Source organism: Cnephaeus nilssonii (assembly GCF_951640355.1).
Source record: "Cnephaeus nilssonii genome assembly, chromosome: 8".
Classification (NCBI taxonomy): Eukaryota; Metazoa; Chordata; class Mammalia; order Chiroptera; family Vespertilionidae; genus Cnephaeus; species Cnephaeus nilssonii.
This window is the reverse complement of record NC_137079.1, coordinates 83,829,435-83,845,938: the sequence shown is the minus strand read 5'-3', so window position 1 is coordinate 83,845,938 and position 16,504 is coordinate 83,829,435. Positions and strand designations below refer to the sequence as shown.

The 16,504-nt window shown below is 43.3% G+C and overlaps 1 protein-coding gene across 2 annotated transcripts in view; it reads left to right on the top strand.

Moving 5' to 3' along the window:
* ENOX1 (ecto-NOX disulfide-thiol exchanger 1) overlaps positions 1 to 16,504 on the top strand; it is a 587,874-nt gene that overhangs the window by 454,492 nt on the left and 116,878 nt on the right. For both annotated transcript variants that reach the window (XM_079778563.1, XM_079778564.1), the window contains exon 10: positions 13,706 to 13,812. In XM_079778563.1, the coding sequence (XP_079634689.1) occupies positions 13,706 to 13,812 (107 nt within the window). The remainder of the gene's footprint in view (positions 1 to 13,705; positions 13,813 to 16,504) is intronic.

The following is a 16,504-nucleotide window of genomic DNA, read 5'->3' as shown; positions in this document are numbered from 1 at the left end:
CCAGCTGGGTAGCTCTCATTTGCTAGATATATAAGAAGGAGAAAAACATTCCAGCACATATGAATCATCTTATTCATATGCGATCGTATCCTTATATCGTCCTTGTCTCATGTTTATGTCATTTCTTAAACTGTCCACCGGCAGAAACTTCCCCACGCCTCCCAACTGAGAGACTTTTGGGTTTTGATCTTCTTCGCTTTTAAAAAAATGTATGCTTCTGACCCCAAATTTCATAATGAGATTATTACATGCCATTGTTACTTGTGAAATAAAACAGATCTCCGGTGGAAAGAGTCCCCCTGTTTTTGTGGGTTCCCTCTCTTAAGCAGAATTAAACCCCTGGTAATACAAAGTACAACATTGCAAATGAGTTTTAAAATTTCAAAGACTATTGATTATTCAGATATTCTTAAAACAACACCTAATTCAAACATGGCTTTTAATAAAATTGCTCCTCTTTATTCTACAAAAAAAATGTATGCTTCCTAGGAACTCCTCATAGGCCTGCCCACTTTCAGTTTTTCAGTTATGAGCAAAGCTCATTATTTCAAAGCTCAGGGAGAAGTTGTTTATAAAGTTCAGGAAGCATGTACCACAGCATTCAATTATTAATATGCATGTCAAGATGATCAATTGTGCATGCCTTGTTACAACACACACATCTAATGAAAGCTTGAACACTCCGTGATATTCCCACTTTGGTATTTTGCCAACATGCTTCCTGGCGAGAGAGGAAAGAGAAGGAAGCAAAGTGGGGAAAAAAGGCAAACGGGAAAGCAGATGGCAGTGGAAAGAGGTTTATTAATATTAATTTAAAAATACATGCCATAAACATAATGAACAGAATGAGAAGTAGAAATTGTAGAATGCCAGAGCTGGAGGAGACCTGAGGCACTCGTTGGCTCCAACCCCGTGTTTTACGGAGACGGGAACTGAGGCTCAGGGAGCAGACAGGATAGGCCTTGGTCATTTGGAAATTTCTGGGCAGATTCGAATGCAAGACTGTCGGCTCCTTGAACAGTTTGCTTTTTACTACCAGGTGTTTTTTCATGAAAAATGATCAGAAGCCTGGGGCAGGGGCAGGGGCAGGGGTGGACTAGAAGGGTCAATGGGGGAAAGAAGGGAACATATGTAATACTTTCAACAATAAAGATTTTTAAAAAAATCAAGTTGACATTTATCCAAATTAAAAGAAAAGAAAAGTGATCAGAGGAGGATATTCTCCCTGTAAATGCATAGTTTCCAGGTGGAAGTGCAGAAGTGTGCTTACATCACACTGCTGTCTGGTTAGGAAATGAAGCATTTGCCTCTAGTCCTCCCCCTCCTCCCCAGGCCAGAATTCAGCCCAGCTTCTCTCACACTTCCTCCTTTCATAATAGACCTTTTCTGCCTATTATGACTCACAACCATCTATCTTTCTCCTGCGTTCTGCAGCACCTGTTAATGCTGTCTACTTGAGCATTTAGTTATTTTCAAAGCAAAGGTTTTTGTTTATTGGTGGTTTTTCTTTCCTCTAGCAAGATTTCAGGCCTAATAGAGACAGAGGCCATTTACTGTCCCCATTTCCCACCTGCCTGCACCACTCAGAGGCCTGGCATAATTCTGGTAAAGCACCTTATACAAATACTGGTTGTCAATCAAATATCAAAGATGGAAATGACATGATATTTAAATTGAGCTGGAGCTTAATAACTACAAAACAAATTCTAAATGTTTGTGCTAATATACCATTCCCCCTAAATTAGAATATGTAGAATATACTTTAGTTGATAATTTTACCGTAGTGGTATTACAGTACAGTTATTAATATTATTTTAACCTGGAGATTGGGAAGGTTAGAACCATCATGCGAATTTGTTTTATACATTTATCATAGGAATTGGCATCAGTTTCATCTTAGGTCTTGAAAATAGCGAATAGTGCCCTGACCAGTTTGGCTCAGTAGATAGAGCCTCCGCCAGTGGACTGAAAGGTCCCAGGTTTGATTCCGGTCAAGGGCATGTACCTTGGTTGCTGGCACATCCCCAGTAGGAAGTGTGCAGGAGGCAATTGATCGATGTTTCTCTCTCATTGATGTTTCTACTCTCTATTCCTCTCACTTTCTCTCTGTAAAAAAAATCAATAAAATATCTTTTAAAAAAATAAAAGAAAAAGAAAATAGCGAATAGTGGAGAGACTGATTAGGCATGAAGAGATCCTGGTTCTAATCCTAGCTCCATCATCAATTAGCCAGGTGACTTTAGAAAAGTCTTTTAAGCTTCTTAGGTCTCCATTTCCTCATCTCTGAAGTGAAAGGGTTTGACTAAACAGTTCCCTGAGTTTCATTCCCACTCTGAAAATTCTACAGCCCTCATCCTATCAATGACTTCACTCCTTTAAGATCTCTGAATATCTAAACACAAATATGGGCTAGGACCTAGCCATGATGTCAGATGCTCCGAACTGATCACAGACCAGAGGCTCAGACATTGCTCCACGCACATGTTCCGTTTCTGCCTTGCAGTGGAGGTTGCGTCTGCTGACGGCACTGGGAATTTTACGCCACGTTTTAATCCTGACAGCATGTGGGCCACCCCCTGGTGCGGCACACTGGCCAGAAGTCTTGTCAGAGAGGCCACAGCTGGCACGGACCATCCCCTCCGTCACACCCTGTCTCTTTGCTTGACTAAAGTCATAAAAGCCTCAGGCGGTTGAATGAATGATGAAATTCACCCACAAATATTTATTGGGTTCCTACTGAGTGTCAGGTAGTGCACCAAGTACGGCAGTGAAATGTGAGGGCTTTCTGATCTCCGTGTGCACCATGACCCCCCTTTCGGGCAGATTGGTGTCCTGGGCCACATTTCTTCTGCCTAAAAAGCTCTTTCTGGATTCGCTTACTTCTTAGGAACATCTCAGCTGAACATTTTATTCCTGCCAGGGGAAATTTGGCTCCTCTGTCCCTACTGTGGAAAAAGAACTTTATGAATTGTTAAAATGCTTTCCCATGTCTGTGGTCATCATGGCGATCCATTCATCCATGGGGGAAAAAGCCCTTAACTGCGTTAGCAGCGCAGCAGGTTTTCTATTTCTCCTCGAAATCATACTGATAGCAATGTCTTAAGTGCAGGAAGCATAATATTTATTAAAAATGCCTCTTTGCTCTCAGGGAATAGATGTCCAGAGAAAATAGTTTTTGTGAAAACTTCCAAATCAAGGACGAGCACAGCATTTCCTGTTGCACAGGGCACCCCAGCGGACAGTGCCGGGGGCTGGGGGAGGGGGGGGCGGCTGCCAGGGCTGCGTTGAGCCTTCTTGGTATCTCCTTTCACTCTCACTGAAAATATAGAAACTGAGCCAATTAATACCACTATTAACATTAACTTTTGAACATTCTTTTACTGATAGCAAAATATGAGAGAGAAATGAAGTCTTACTCTCTAGAAAAATAGAGAATGGTAGAAGGCTAGAGTTCAAGAACTAGCATAATATGTGCTGAGAGAAGCATAGTCATTCAGGAAAGATACAACTTGGGAAGCTAAAGCTGGAAACCCTGACACCTTGACATGGAGAAAAAGACACTGTAATGGGGAAGTGTGTGAGTGTGTGTGTGTGTGTGAGAGAGAGTGGATGTGTATGTGTGTGTGTGTGAGTATGTGTGAGAGAGTGTGTGAGTAGGTGTGTGTGTGAGAGTGTGTGTGAGTGTGTGTGAGAGAGTATGTTAGTGTGTGTGTGTGAGTGTGTGTGAGAGTATGTGAGTGTGTGTGTGTGTGTGTGTGTGTGTGTGTGTGTGCATATGCTTACACACTCTGGCTGCTGGGGAGGGGTATGGAGGGCTCTGAGGAAATAGCCTCTGCACTGCTTTGGAAAGAATCCACAAAGTGTTTTTAAAGCCAGGATGCTTTCATGCTAGATCGGAGGGCAAGTGAGGCGTCCATCCACTTACTCTAAGGCAGAAAGGACATGCTCTTGATTCTTCCTGCAGCTGAAACAGAGTCCAGCTCAAACAAAAGACGTCTGTGCCCAGAGAGTGGTGAGAGGAGCCACAGGTAAGGGACACACTGCTTGAGTAGGGAGACACCTTCTGTAGCAGGTGGTTGTGACCCTCAAAGCCAAAAATATCCACCATCTTCCTTTGCAGAACGTTTGCTGAGCCTGTTCTGCAGGATCACAGAGCTGGAAAGGACATTCGGGCTTATCCCGCCCGTCCCCAGTGCCTGGGGTCCGGACAGGGGGAGGTTTCTTCAGGCCACACAGCTACTCAGAGGTGGAGCTATGACTTGACCAACACCGGCGGCCTGACTCTCTGCTCTCACAGGCAAGAGTGCGACCCCGCCAGCATTCCCTGGGCCCCGCCTCATCAGTTTCCTCTGTGGAGGCTTATTATTCAACAACAGTGATGAACAAAAACAGGGCAGGGTGGATTTTAGATTAAAGTGCGTGCTAAGAGTCCTCAGTGCACTTTCGGAGAGGGATGTATGCCGGTCCTTGCTCCATCATAACATGAACTGTTTTGGCTTCTTGGCGAGTACAAAATTCCATTTCCCTTACAGTCTCGGCCTCTCCTGCCTCCGTGGGCATCTCCACGGCTCCCCCACCGCACTGGCTGCGCTGTGACTCAGTCACGTGCAGGTTCCCCCATCCAGAAACATAACGTTCCCGTGAAGCCTTTTGTAAGCTCGTAGGGCGTGAAGTGAAGGCACAATTATCATTAGTTTTTATAGAAGAATTTTGAGGGTTCCCAGACCCCCCAAATAACCTACCAAATCATACTAAATGCACTGAATTACATCCAGTTTTATGCTAAGTGTAACACTCTTACGCACTCTCTTAGGCTTTTCTTATTATACCTTAGGACACGTCTTGCTAAGGTTCGCACACAATAAGCGAAATAAAGCACAGATGCTCGGAGGCTGTTCAGAGCTCTGGGGCTTGATGCTGAGAGGCTGTGTGGCTGCCGGGAGCTAGGTGGGCACTGAGGATGCTGCTGGTGTGCGCTGCCTCCAGTGGCGGCTGCTGCAAAACCAGCGCTCAATGTGGTTTTCACTTTTCTTCATAAAAGCAAACATCCCTTTCAGATTTCTTCCAGTTAGCAAACACAGGTACTGAGTTAGGTCTTTCATAAAAGTGAAGTGTCATAAAGCAAACTTTGAAATAGCAGGGAATACTGTATATGGCTGTGTGTCCCCTGCCCCACCCCCACCCGCAGGACTGCAGGGACCAGCAATGGTTTGGGATCTTTTTATCCCCTTCTTAGCATCTAGTACAGTATCTGGCTCCTTATGCTTCTCAGTGCACCTAAGACTTTGGCCTGTAGTATAAATGCATATACAAATGGTACAAACTTACTGGACCTGTGGTTGCCAGAGGCGGAGGGTGGGGTGGGGGAAATGGATAATGGGGCCCAAAAGGTATAAACTTGCAGTTATAAGATATGTAAGTCCCAGGGATGGAATGTACAGCGTGGTGATTGTTGTTAATAATACTGTCTTGCATATTTGAAAGTTGCTAAGAGAGTAGATCTTAAAAGTTCTCATTATAATAAAAAAAATACTGTAACACTGCATAGTGATGAATGTTAACTAGGCTTTTTAAATTTATTTAATTTATTTTATTTTTTTGTTAATCCTTACCCAAGGATATGTTTCCCATTGCTTTTTAGGGAGAGAGTGGAAGGGAAGGAGGGAGGGAGGGAGGGAGAGAAAAAAAAATCCATGTGAGAGAGATACATCAATTGGTTGCCTCCCACATGCACATGCACCAGAGCTGGGGAATGAATCTGCAACCCAGGTATGTGCCCTTGATGGGGAATTGAACCCACAACCCCTCGGTGTGTGGGCTGACACTCTAACCACTTGGCAACATCAGCCAGGTCTTTACTCGACTTTATATGGTCATCATTTTGCAATATATACATATATCAATTCATGTTGTACACCTTAAACTTATGCAGTGTTACATGTCAATTGTATCTCAATAAAACTGGAAAAATGTATTTTAAAAAATAATCTGCGGGAACCTACCCCTAGAGTTTCTATTCAGTAAGTCTGGGGTTGAGCATTCATAAAAGATGATGGTGATGCTGGCGCAGGAACCACACTTTGAAGACTACTGCTTCATCGTCAGGCAAGTGCCTGGCCCAGAAAATCTAGGTAATTAGAAATAGCCAATTGCTATTAAGTAATCTTTGTAGCACATTAATGAACTTAGTGGCAACTCAAAGGAAAGCAGGGACACCATTTTGAGGGTCAAAAAGGAGAAGAAATGCTGGCCGGCGTTGCTCAGTGGTTGAGCGTTGACCTATGAACTAGGAGGTCACGGTTGGATTCCCGTCAGGGCACATGCCTGGGTTGCAGACTCAATCCCCAGTGGAGGGCGTGCAGGAAGCAGCCAATCCATGATTCTCTCTCATCACTGATGCTTCTATCTCTATCTCCCTCTCCCTTCCTCTCTGAAATCAATAAAAATATATTTTAAAAAACAAAGGAGAAGAAATGCCTAGAAACCCCTTCCTGCCAAATAATCACCCTTAGCAAGGAGTCAACTACTGATAAAAGGGGGTCTGGTGAGTCTGTGGACTTATTCCTATGATTCATAATGCACCTGCAAATGTGGATAGCTCTGGTGCAGAGAGCTGGCTATCATGTAATTCATGCCTATTCTCATCTATCAGGAAGGCAAAAAATAAATATTTGATAACCAACTATTGACAAGGGATAGGAAAATAATTTGAAAAGCACTTAGTGGTTATAAAATTAGAGTGTAGTTTAGCTCTCAAAAATTAAAAATTCAGATATTCTTCTATCTATCCTTCCCACTGCTAAGAATTTCTTATAAAAATTTTTATGTAAGAGCCTGGCCGGTGTGGCTCAGTGGTTGAGTGTTGACCTATGAATCAGGAAGTCACAGTTCGATTCCCTGTCAGGGCACATGCCCAGGTTTAGAGTTCAATCCCCAGTAGCGGGTGTACAGAAGGCAGCCAATCAATGATTCTCTCTCATCATTGATGTTTCTGTCTCTCTCTCCCTTTTTCTCTGATCTCAATATATATATATATATATATATATATATATATATATATATATATATATTTTTTTTTTTTTTTAAATGTATGTAAGAATGTCAGGATATCTGTCTGAGGATGTTCACAGTGAAAAAAGCAAGGTGCAGCACAGTGTATATTATATTAGCACTTTTGTGTAAGTGAAAAAAGAGGTTACACATAGGAAACTATGCACAGTGTACACTCTCTGCATACTGTTTTCTCTGTATGGGTGTGCTAGAATCTGTACATTACCTTTAAAGAAAAGAATGGGGAGAGGGGCACTCAGGAAAGTAGACTTTGCTTTTCATTTTATTCCTTTTTTTCTTATATGTGTGTGTTACTTCAATTAGCCCATAATCTAGGCAGGGGGATTTATTGAATTTAAAAAGCCTAATAAAGGCAATATATTGTAAAAAAAAAAAAAACAACTATTAAAATGGTAATATTCTCATAGATTTCTGTTTTGTCATTTTACAAAATATTTGAATTCATAAGGGGATCTACAGTTCCTTGGAATTTATACAGAGTTTGAAAAGTCACTGTATATCTTAATTTATTTGAACAACATGACCATTTCTGGCTTGCTTGATAGTTGCAAAATAATCCTATTTCTTTTTTTATAATTTGATCAGCACGTTTTCCTTTCCCCATCCCATTCCCCAGAAGAACCAAATCTCTGTTCTCACAGAGTCAGGACTTCAGAAATGCCCGCTGCCGGCCTCGGGGGTGAGGCGGCTGTAATGGAGTCTCGGGGTCACGCAATGTTCTTTTTACTCATCTCAGGACAAAACCCCAGAACGCCCTTTTTCCTTCTCAACTTGAAATTCCATTCAATGCCTCCTTAATGTATGGGTTTGATCATATTAATTCTCTGTTTCCTGGGCTTCCCGCCAGACAGACAGGCAGGCTCCTCGGAGCTCAGGATGCAGAGCCTGCCTGAGTGAGTGAGCAGAAACCTCTCCGGGATCTCTCCTAGCAACTTCCTCTTAACCATGTCCCTGTCGTGTTTGATGCTAACTGCTCCTCCCTCTGGCTTTATTTTGCTCCTCTGGGTGTCCTGAGAGCCCAAATCACTTACTACATTCCTCCCATTATAATTATTCAATTCAGGGCCAAGGCTCATCAGTCCCACCCAGCTTTGAGTATTTAAAAACAACAATAACCAGCTAGGGCGGCAGAGGTCTCCTATTTCATTTGTTATATGCCTTTGAAAAATTCTTCAGAGCTACTCAGAGAGGATTTGGAAAAAATGTTATCCCTTAAAGGAAAATGAAATTTCCTCTGAACCCTACAGACTTAAGGCTCTATCATGAGCCCGGATAGCATTAAAACCAAAAATTAAGCCTGGAGATCTGTTCCAGGTGCTCTGTTTAGGCAGGCCTGCTGCTGGTGAGGACTTAATCGGTTTCTCCAGATATTTGGGACACTAAGTGGATTTAAGGCTCTTTCACAGCTGTTTAGCTGGAACAGAAAATGCAGAAGGTGCAGGAACTGTGAGAAGGAATGCAGCAAGGAGGACAGGAAGGAGAAAGGGCCCTGCTAGTGCTCGTTGGAGGAACCTAACCTTTCTCTTCCGCTGCTTCCAATGCTTTTCTGTCCAGAGCTCAAAGTTCAAGAGGGCTGCCCAGAAATCTGAGGTTTTGTGCTGGGCGCCCTGTTCAGGAAGCTTGTCTAAATGGTCCTGTTTCTGGGTAAATGGATGCCCTGTCCTAAGCTGTTCTTCCCTGAGAAGACTGACGACAACTTCTTCTCAAGATCATTTATAAAGTCCTCTTTCAAGTAAGGAGTATGCTCTGAACTCAGCAGATGTCCAAGCATTTGGGGGAAAGTACTGAAAAGGGTGTTAAATTGCTTGATCTTATAGATTCTTTTTTGAAATTTTGAAAACTATACACATATATGTGTGTATGTTATATGTGTGCGTGTGGGTATCCATGTTTCCTCACTTACACACGTATAAGATAGTGAATAATCAACCACTAGCAGAGGGTTACACTTATCAAACAAGGAGCCATTAGCCTGGGGTAGCTCTAAGGCTGTGGTGGCCTATGTAAGCAAACCAAAATCTAAGCCTGTCAGGTGCGTGAAGGTTGAAACCTAAGGACTTTAAGCTATGGCCAATGAAGAATTTCCTTCCTTTCCTTCTGCCTTTTCTCTATAAAAGCCTCTCCCCAGCTCCTGTCACTGGAGCTTTCCTAACCACTTCCAGTTTGGCACTGCCGAATTTGAATCGATTTTTGCTCAAATAAACTTTAAATTTTTAATATGCCCCAGTTTAATCTTATAACAAGAGATTTGCAAAGAGTGGTGAACAACTTCATCACAGCTCTGTTTATCCTCCTCTTCCGTTCATTGATACCTGCTGGACATATATGAGGGACTATATTATGACATCTACGACTGACATTCAAGCGTATTTCTGAAAAGTCAGGTAATTTTTTTATGCTCCTCAAACAACCTAATTTGGGCAAAACACGTCCAACATAGAATTAAGGAAGAAAGATTTGCAAAGTATAAATTTAAATTTTCTGCCGGATAACTCTTTCTGTTGATAATACTGCCAGCATGTTTAAGCATACTAACTGGTAGAGGCTCCGGTGGGCCTTCGGCCATCACGTTAGACCACTGAGGTGGTAAAGGCCCTGGTGGCGGGGGGTGCGGTGGGGGGGGGGCAGAGATATGAATTTGTTCTGCTTGCATCACAATGCCATCCTGTCTACTACTTATCTCTTCTCTGGGCTTCTAAGTAGAGTTTTAAATATCCCATTTAGTTAGTAACTGCTTTTAGCTTTACTGTATATGGAATGAGTGTAAGAATTATACTGGAGAAGTAGTGTGTGGTAGTCAAATTTATGGACATGTTTTTGGTGTTCTCTGCTAGAGACAGTGAAGAGTGTATGGTCTTTACCTGTGACATCAATTGTAGTGGTCACCCCATTTGTGGTCTTTAACACGTGCTGTCTTTGAGTCGCACTCATTAGGGCGGAGGCTCTGAGGTGGTTTTTCTCTAATGATGAGTTTCTGCTGGTCCGAGCACTCTTTCTGGGTCCGTTTGAGTGCCTAAGAGCTGTCATTTGCAAGACCAAAGTAAACTGGGCCATAGAAATACTGTGAGACTATTTTTTCAACCTAAGCTGAGTTACAGTTTTTGTTCTTTGGGTTTTTTTGTTTTTATTTGTTACTGTGGGGGAGGGGGAAGTATAAAAATTAAAAAGAAAAGAAGTATAAACTTAATTACATTTAGTTTTGCTTTTAATTAATTCCCCTATTGAAAAGAATACAATTACATGAAATCAAGATATGCCCAGACATTTTAAGACATCATATCTCTTTGAATTCTGACTTCTTCCTGGACCTGCAGTATGTGTTTCAGGTCCATCTGAATGACCTTCAGGCCTCTCAAGTTCAGCATGTCCAAGAGCAAATTCTTTATCTTCTTCTCAGACCTCCACCTGTGCTCATCCTCTGGGGCTCTGATGTACCTCCCAAGCTTGAGTCGTGCCGGTCTCCCTCTTTACCTCCCACACAGCAAGTCAGTCACACTGTGTCCTATATCTTGCTCTGTCAAATGACTTCTTGCTTCTCCCTCCACTCCAGCGCTCCACCTTAATTCAAGGCTTCCTCATTTCTCCCAAGCAAATCCTATTCAGATCTGCCATCTCTGGCCTGCAATATAAAGTTCACAATCTGGCTCGGCATACATGGTCCTTATTTATTTTCAGCCAGCATTAGCCCCCTCCCTGCCACCTATGTTCACACAAAGTCCTTTCACCTTCCATGCCAGCCTTTAACTGGCAGTCCTGCCTTCTCAACTGAGCAGGTTTTGATTCACTATTTAAGACTTGGCAAAAATATGGCTTTCTTTGGATGTGTTCCCTGACTCTACCTACTGAGTGAGTTACTGTGTCCCCAAAGGTGTCATCCATACCTCTCTTGCATAGGGTAATTATCTGCTTTTCCCCCAGATGAGATTTCTCTGTAATCTCATCAAGGGCAAGAGCATGTCTTAATCATATATTTCCAGCAATCAGTCAGGTGCCCAGTAACCAGTAGGATCTCAGATGTTTGCTGAATGAATTAATTAAACTTATGGCCCAGAATATGTTAATAGCATGGCCTAAGGAACTGGGGCACTTAACCTGAAACAGGGAATATCTGCAACAGGACTGGAGTAAACATCCGGGGACCTAGTTTTAACCTTGAACATGTGCAGTTTTTGGCCATTGGGTCTTTCTTCTAAGTGCTTTCCCTCCTGTACACCTCCAAGTGCATTACTAGTCTCTCTTAGCTTCCCTCTGCTCTACACACACATAAACATATGAGCACAATTTTCTCTCTAGTGGTATCATCTTTATTAACAGCCTTCCCCGACCAATGGCAGAATTTTGGCCATCATGACCCAAATTCTCAGCCTCAACCCTTACTGTGCCTTCCCCTCAGGCCTGGTTTCAGACACCACAGTTCTTATTCTTCTAACTGATCCCAACCAAAGAGTTCTGCTATTAAAAGCAAAGGGACCAGTTCTCCTTAAAAATTTCATGATCAGCCCTCTCTGGTTTGGCTCAGTGGATAAAGCATAGGCCTGCGGACTGAAGGGTCCCTGGTTCGATTCCGGTCAAGGGCACATGCTGCGTTGTGAGCTTGATCCCCAGTGCGGGGTGTACAGGAGGCAGCTGATCAATGATTCTCATCATCGATGTTTCTACTCTCTCTCCCCCTCTTTTTTCCTCTCTGAAAATTAATAAAAATATATTTTTAAAAGAATCATCAGCTTCTGAACAGTCCCTTCTACCACAGAATCTTAAAAAAAAAAAAAATCTCACTATCACTACCACCTCTATCCCTGCCAGATAATCTCATCTGACAGGGTTTTACCATGACAGTTTGGGCTGACTACTCTATGTTGCCCTTGCAAAGGCAGCTTGAAGTCCCCTGTGAACCCGGCCTGCATGCAGACGAAACAGCAGGAAGCCCGGGCAGTGAGCAGCAGCATTCTCCTCTGCCAGCGATGCTGCAGGGCAGCCCAGCCCTGGGCTTAGGTGGTCAGGTGAAAGGCAACCCTCGGAGCAGCTCAGCCTGGTGAGCCTGGCAGCTTTCCTTCCTCCAGGTGAGCTGAGGAGAGGGAAGCCCCTGGCCCTCAAGAAGAGTGTGAGATAAGCTGATGGCAAATCCTCCTGTTAAAATTAAGTGCAATAAATTCATTGTATGACATGCTGATAAAGTTTGATAGATAGGAAAGTTTGGAGTTGGAATTCTCTTGAGGTGGAAAACAGTAAACATGAAAGCCCCCGGGGAAACTACCCATAGGTCGGGAAGTAGCTGCTTATTAGCGTGAGAAGATATTTGCCGTGTGGGACGTGAACGGAATCCGCTTGCTTCCTATGCTCCGTCAGACACTTGTTTGTTTTGTGTGCTGATTTTTAAAATTGTGGCACCAGGTGGTGTTCTTCTGTGCAGATTACCCGATTGCTCTTTGACATTCTTTGGATACCTGGGAGATTTGGAAGAGCTTTGATGTCCTTTTTTATAATAGAGCCTTGGAAATCACTTAAGAAAAAAATACGTTTGATAGAGTGTTAGCATCTATGAGAAGCTAATTTCAACTATCCCTTCCTAACGTAATATGTAGAAGTTTGTGTTTAATCATATGGTTAATTCAGTGCTACAATTTCCTTAATCCCACGCCTACTAAACCAATAACTGTTTAAGCAAGACTGAATCTGCAATTGCTTGGCCCCACCCATGGCATCCACTATTAAGAGCCCATCCTTTTCTCTGCATGGCTTTGTTCACAACCCCTCGGCGTTTATTATTCCAATAGCACTGGGCCTGCAAGCCTCGGGAGTTCTAAAGGAGGTCTAAGTGATAGAAGTCCTAAAGGAGGTCTAAGTGATAGAGTCGGAACTTCAAGGGGATTGGGAGCCAAGGGAGGGGAGCCTTAAGAAAGTGAAAAATGGAATAACAGAGAATGGTATGTGGTCGTGATGAACTGTGGAGGGTGCCATATGGTGTGAAAGTAAGGTCTGCATGCCAGAGCTGCTGGTTGGGCGAGCCTTGGTCTCTTCCCTGCCCAAGGGCTGGTGGGCTGGCTGCATTGGGTGCAACAGGGGAAGAAAAAGGAGCCAAGGAGTAAATATGGCCCCATAGAGATTGAGGGGAGATGTGACACAGCTACTCATTGCCCCAACTTAGAACTTGGACCCAGTCATGTCTTCAGCGGGCTCCATTTGACCCCTTGAGATAGAGACCAAAAGAGAAAAAGATATATGTTTGGTTCTTCCTCATTCAGCCACTCCACCCCAACTTCATGTCTAAGCCCCCAACCAAGGCATCACATTGTCTATATACCTATCTCTCTATGCCAACTCCATTGCCCATGCAGTCTGTAGATATACCAAGTCCATTGGTAAACAAGGTAAAGAATGCATGGAAGCCAGTTTCCCCTGGACTTCCCCCAGTCATATTTAGAATTTGTTTTAACCTAAAGTTATGGAGACAGACTTGAAGGGAGACATCCCAACCTTGCTAAAATGTAAGTACAAAAGGCACAAATTGGATGGATATTGATGATGTTATTTCTACTGTGACATCATCCATAGACTCCTAGTGTCTTTGCTTTGCTTCCCTATAGTGATCACAACATAAATTACTTGTCTTGTTTGACTTCCTTGTTCACCAAAGTTGAGCAGATTGTGGCCGTTTTCAACGCTTCTACCAGACAAAAAGCTTGGGACCATTTCTCGAAAGCTCAGCGCAAGAACATAGACATTTGGCGAAAACATTCTGAGGTTGGTGATTTTATTATTACTTTTTAAACACCATCACACAGCTGGATTGGCAGAGCATAGTGTGGCTGCAGTCATTACGGTTTTTGTTACAGTGGGCAGTCATCTTGCCGTTGTCCTGTCTCATTGTCACCCCAATCCAGCTCAGATTTGTTCCTGACCCAGGGAAGAGCTGACTTCCTGCTTAGAGGACAGAGAGCTCTTGTCCCCTGCAGTGGGAGAGCAGAAAGTCTTCCATTCATAGGCAAGAACTCAGAAATAAACCAAGCCACTTTGCCTGGTGATTATGAAATAAAATGCAACGTAAAACAGAAAACCAGTTTTTACTAAATATGGAGTCTTTTTCGCTGTTCTGCTACATGATGCGGACAGTTAGTTCTTTGGTCTAGAATGGCAGGTATGCCTCTCGCACGTTTTCTCATCATGAGCAATGCCTTAGTCCCTGGGCTAGCCAGCAGGTTAAACCACACCTCTCTCTCCCAGAGCAAACTTCCTCAGGGGAGGGAGCGGCCGGGCTAGCCACCTCTGCCCTCTGCAGCAATGCATGTGTGAATGTGAGTATTCACCCCAAGGAAAGAGTCCAGAACTTGACCTTCTTTGACACCTAGAAGGGCCAAAATGTGTCATTAGTCATTGGTCGTCCGGCTGTTATTTTTAACTCCACAGTGTAGTGTTCGCTTTGAACCTGTAATTTAACAGTAAGTATACTGTCTTTGTTTGCTTATTCTTTCTTTTTTTAATGAGAGAATGTTTTTCATGTGGATGTCTCTCCATCTCTAGCATGTTGATATCAGAGTTCTCTAAATGATATTCCCCTTTCAAAATCCCAAACTTATAGAAGGTAAGGTTTATTTATTTAATGATTTTGGCTCCCACTTGTAAAATAAGTGTTTTACATAGAGTTTGAAGAACCACAAAGTACTGTGATATCAATCATTTGGGTAGCATTTTAAGTGCCCATTAACTAATGCTAAATTACAGTTGAATACCAATGGCACTAGATATAATATCCACATGAATAGCAAATGAATCCTTTATTATCACTGTTATTACGGTGAATGCCGATGACTTCACAATAATGGGACACTTAAAGTGCTAGTGCAATTTATTGTTAAGAAGGACATTTTTTATTTTGTTCACAAATGCCCAAGAAGGTGGATGGTGAGTGATGCAGTTCTGTTCCTCTGTTCAGGATTGTGAGTAAGGAGGAGGTGGGGTTTCTCTTTAACTTTTCAGGGGCCAGGATGCTTCCCTACTGCTCCCCCAGACACTGAACCGAGACCCCAGTCAAGGCTGATTTTCTGGAGGAAGGAGCCCTAGTGTATGATGAAATATACAAATTGAGGGTTATGAAACACAGAATCCATGATCTATGATTCAGATTTGGGAATAATCTATGAATTGTTTATTTTTTTCCTTCGCGTAAAAACCAAACATGATTAAAAGAAATATTAAGAGAAAGGCAAGTGGCGTGATGCTGAATAAACGTGTGCATACAAAGGCTGGCATTAGTAGTGAGTGTCAGCAAATATCGGCTACTGATGTAATTCACGCTTCCTGCCATGTCTGGTCCCCTCCCCTGGCGTCCCCGGTGCTGGGGCCAGGGCTGTCCTCTCCATTGCGGAGCAGGATACTCAAGGCTCCAGCTTTGTTCCAGGGAAGCCTGCTCGCCTTGCTCCCTGCGGAGGGGTAGAAAGGATGCTGTCCTGAAGTTGCGCCTGCAAAGGGCCTTTATGGCTCCCCCCCCACTCCCGCCAGCTCTTTGGATGTACTAGGAAATAGGATTCTAAATTACCTTTGATTTTCTCTCCGACATGTCGCTTAATTGATTAAGTACCAGTTGGTAATTTTACATTGTGGATGATTTCTCAGTTGCACATAAGCTTGATAATTGGCTTGATTTTTTCCGCGTTCCCATGTACAGCATCTGTTAATTATCTGCAACACCTTTGCAGATTTATTGGAGTGTGCTAGTGATTTACTGCTGAACCAGCGGCACCCTGTGGAAACACCCTCAGCTTGTTTTCTTCCTCTCATTGTTTTCCTTTCTGCCACCCTCTCCCCCCTAGAACAGCTACTGTATGACAGTTTGTCATTAATTGTAGGGACTAAACAGCAGGCTCTTTCAGCCTCATTTATTCTGTCCGCCTGACTTTTCCTTGCTTTACGTATTTTCAGGCCACCTCTTTGGGAATTGGCCTCTTTGTCGGAAAAAATTAGCTGTCCCCAACCTAAAAACGTCCCCACTAACCACAGGTGACATCTGCCTCTGACACCCATGGTGTTGGTTAAGGCAGGACTGGCACCCCTTCCCACTCGGTGGCATGGCCAGGCAAGGAGGCCTGGGCCGTCAGCCTGGTGGCCTTCCGGACTGCCCTGACGCGGGTCCCAGGGACCCTGCCTCTCTGCTGATCCCCCTCCCTGTCCTCTGTAATGGTGATTCCCAGGGTTCAGAGTTGACCATGCAAATACTGTCAGCTAGAAACACTTTCCTTCCCATCATGCTGCGGTACGCATCTGTGAGCTAAGCAGGGAAGACAACTGAAAGAACCTATAACACAGACTAATATGTGCACATTGATTGAATGGGCCCGAGAACTATGCTTAAAGTCATGCCATCAGTACCTTGTCGTACTTTAGCTTTATTGTTACTCAAAGGTTTATTATAAAGTGAAATTATTTTAACTACTTGACT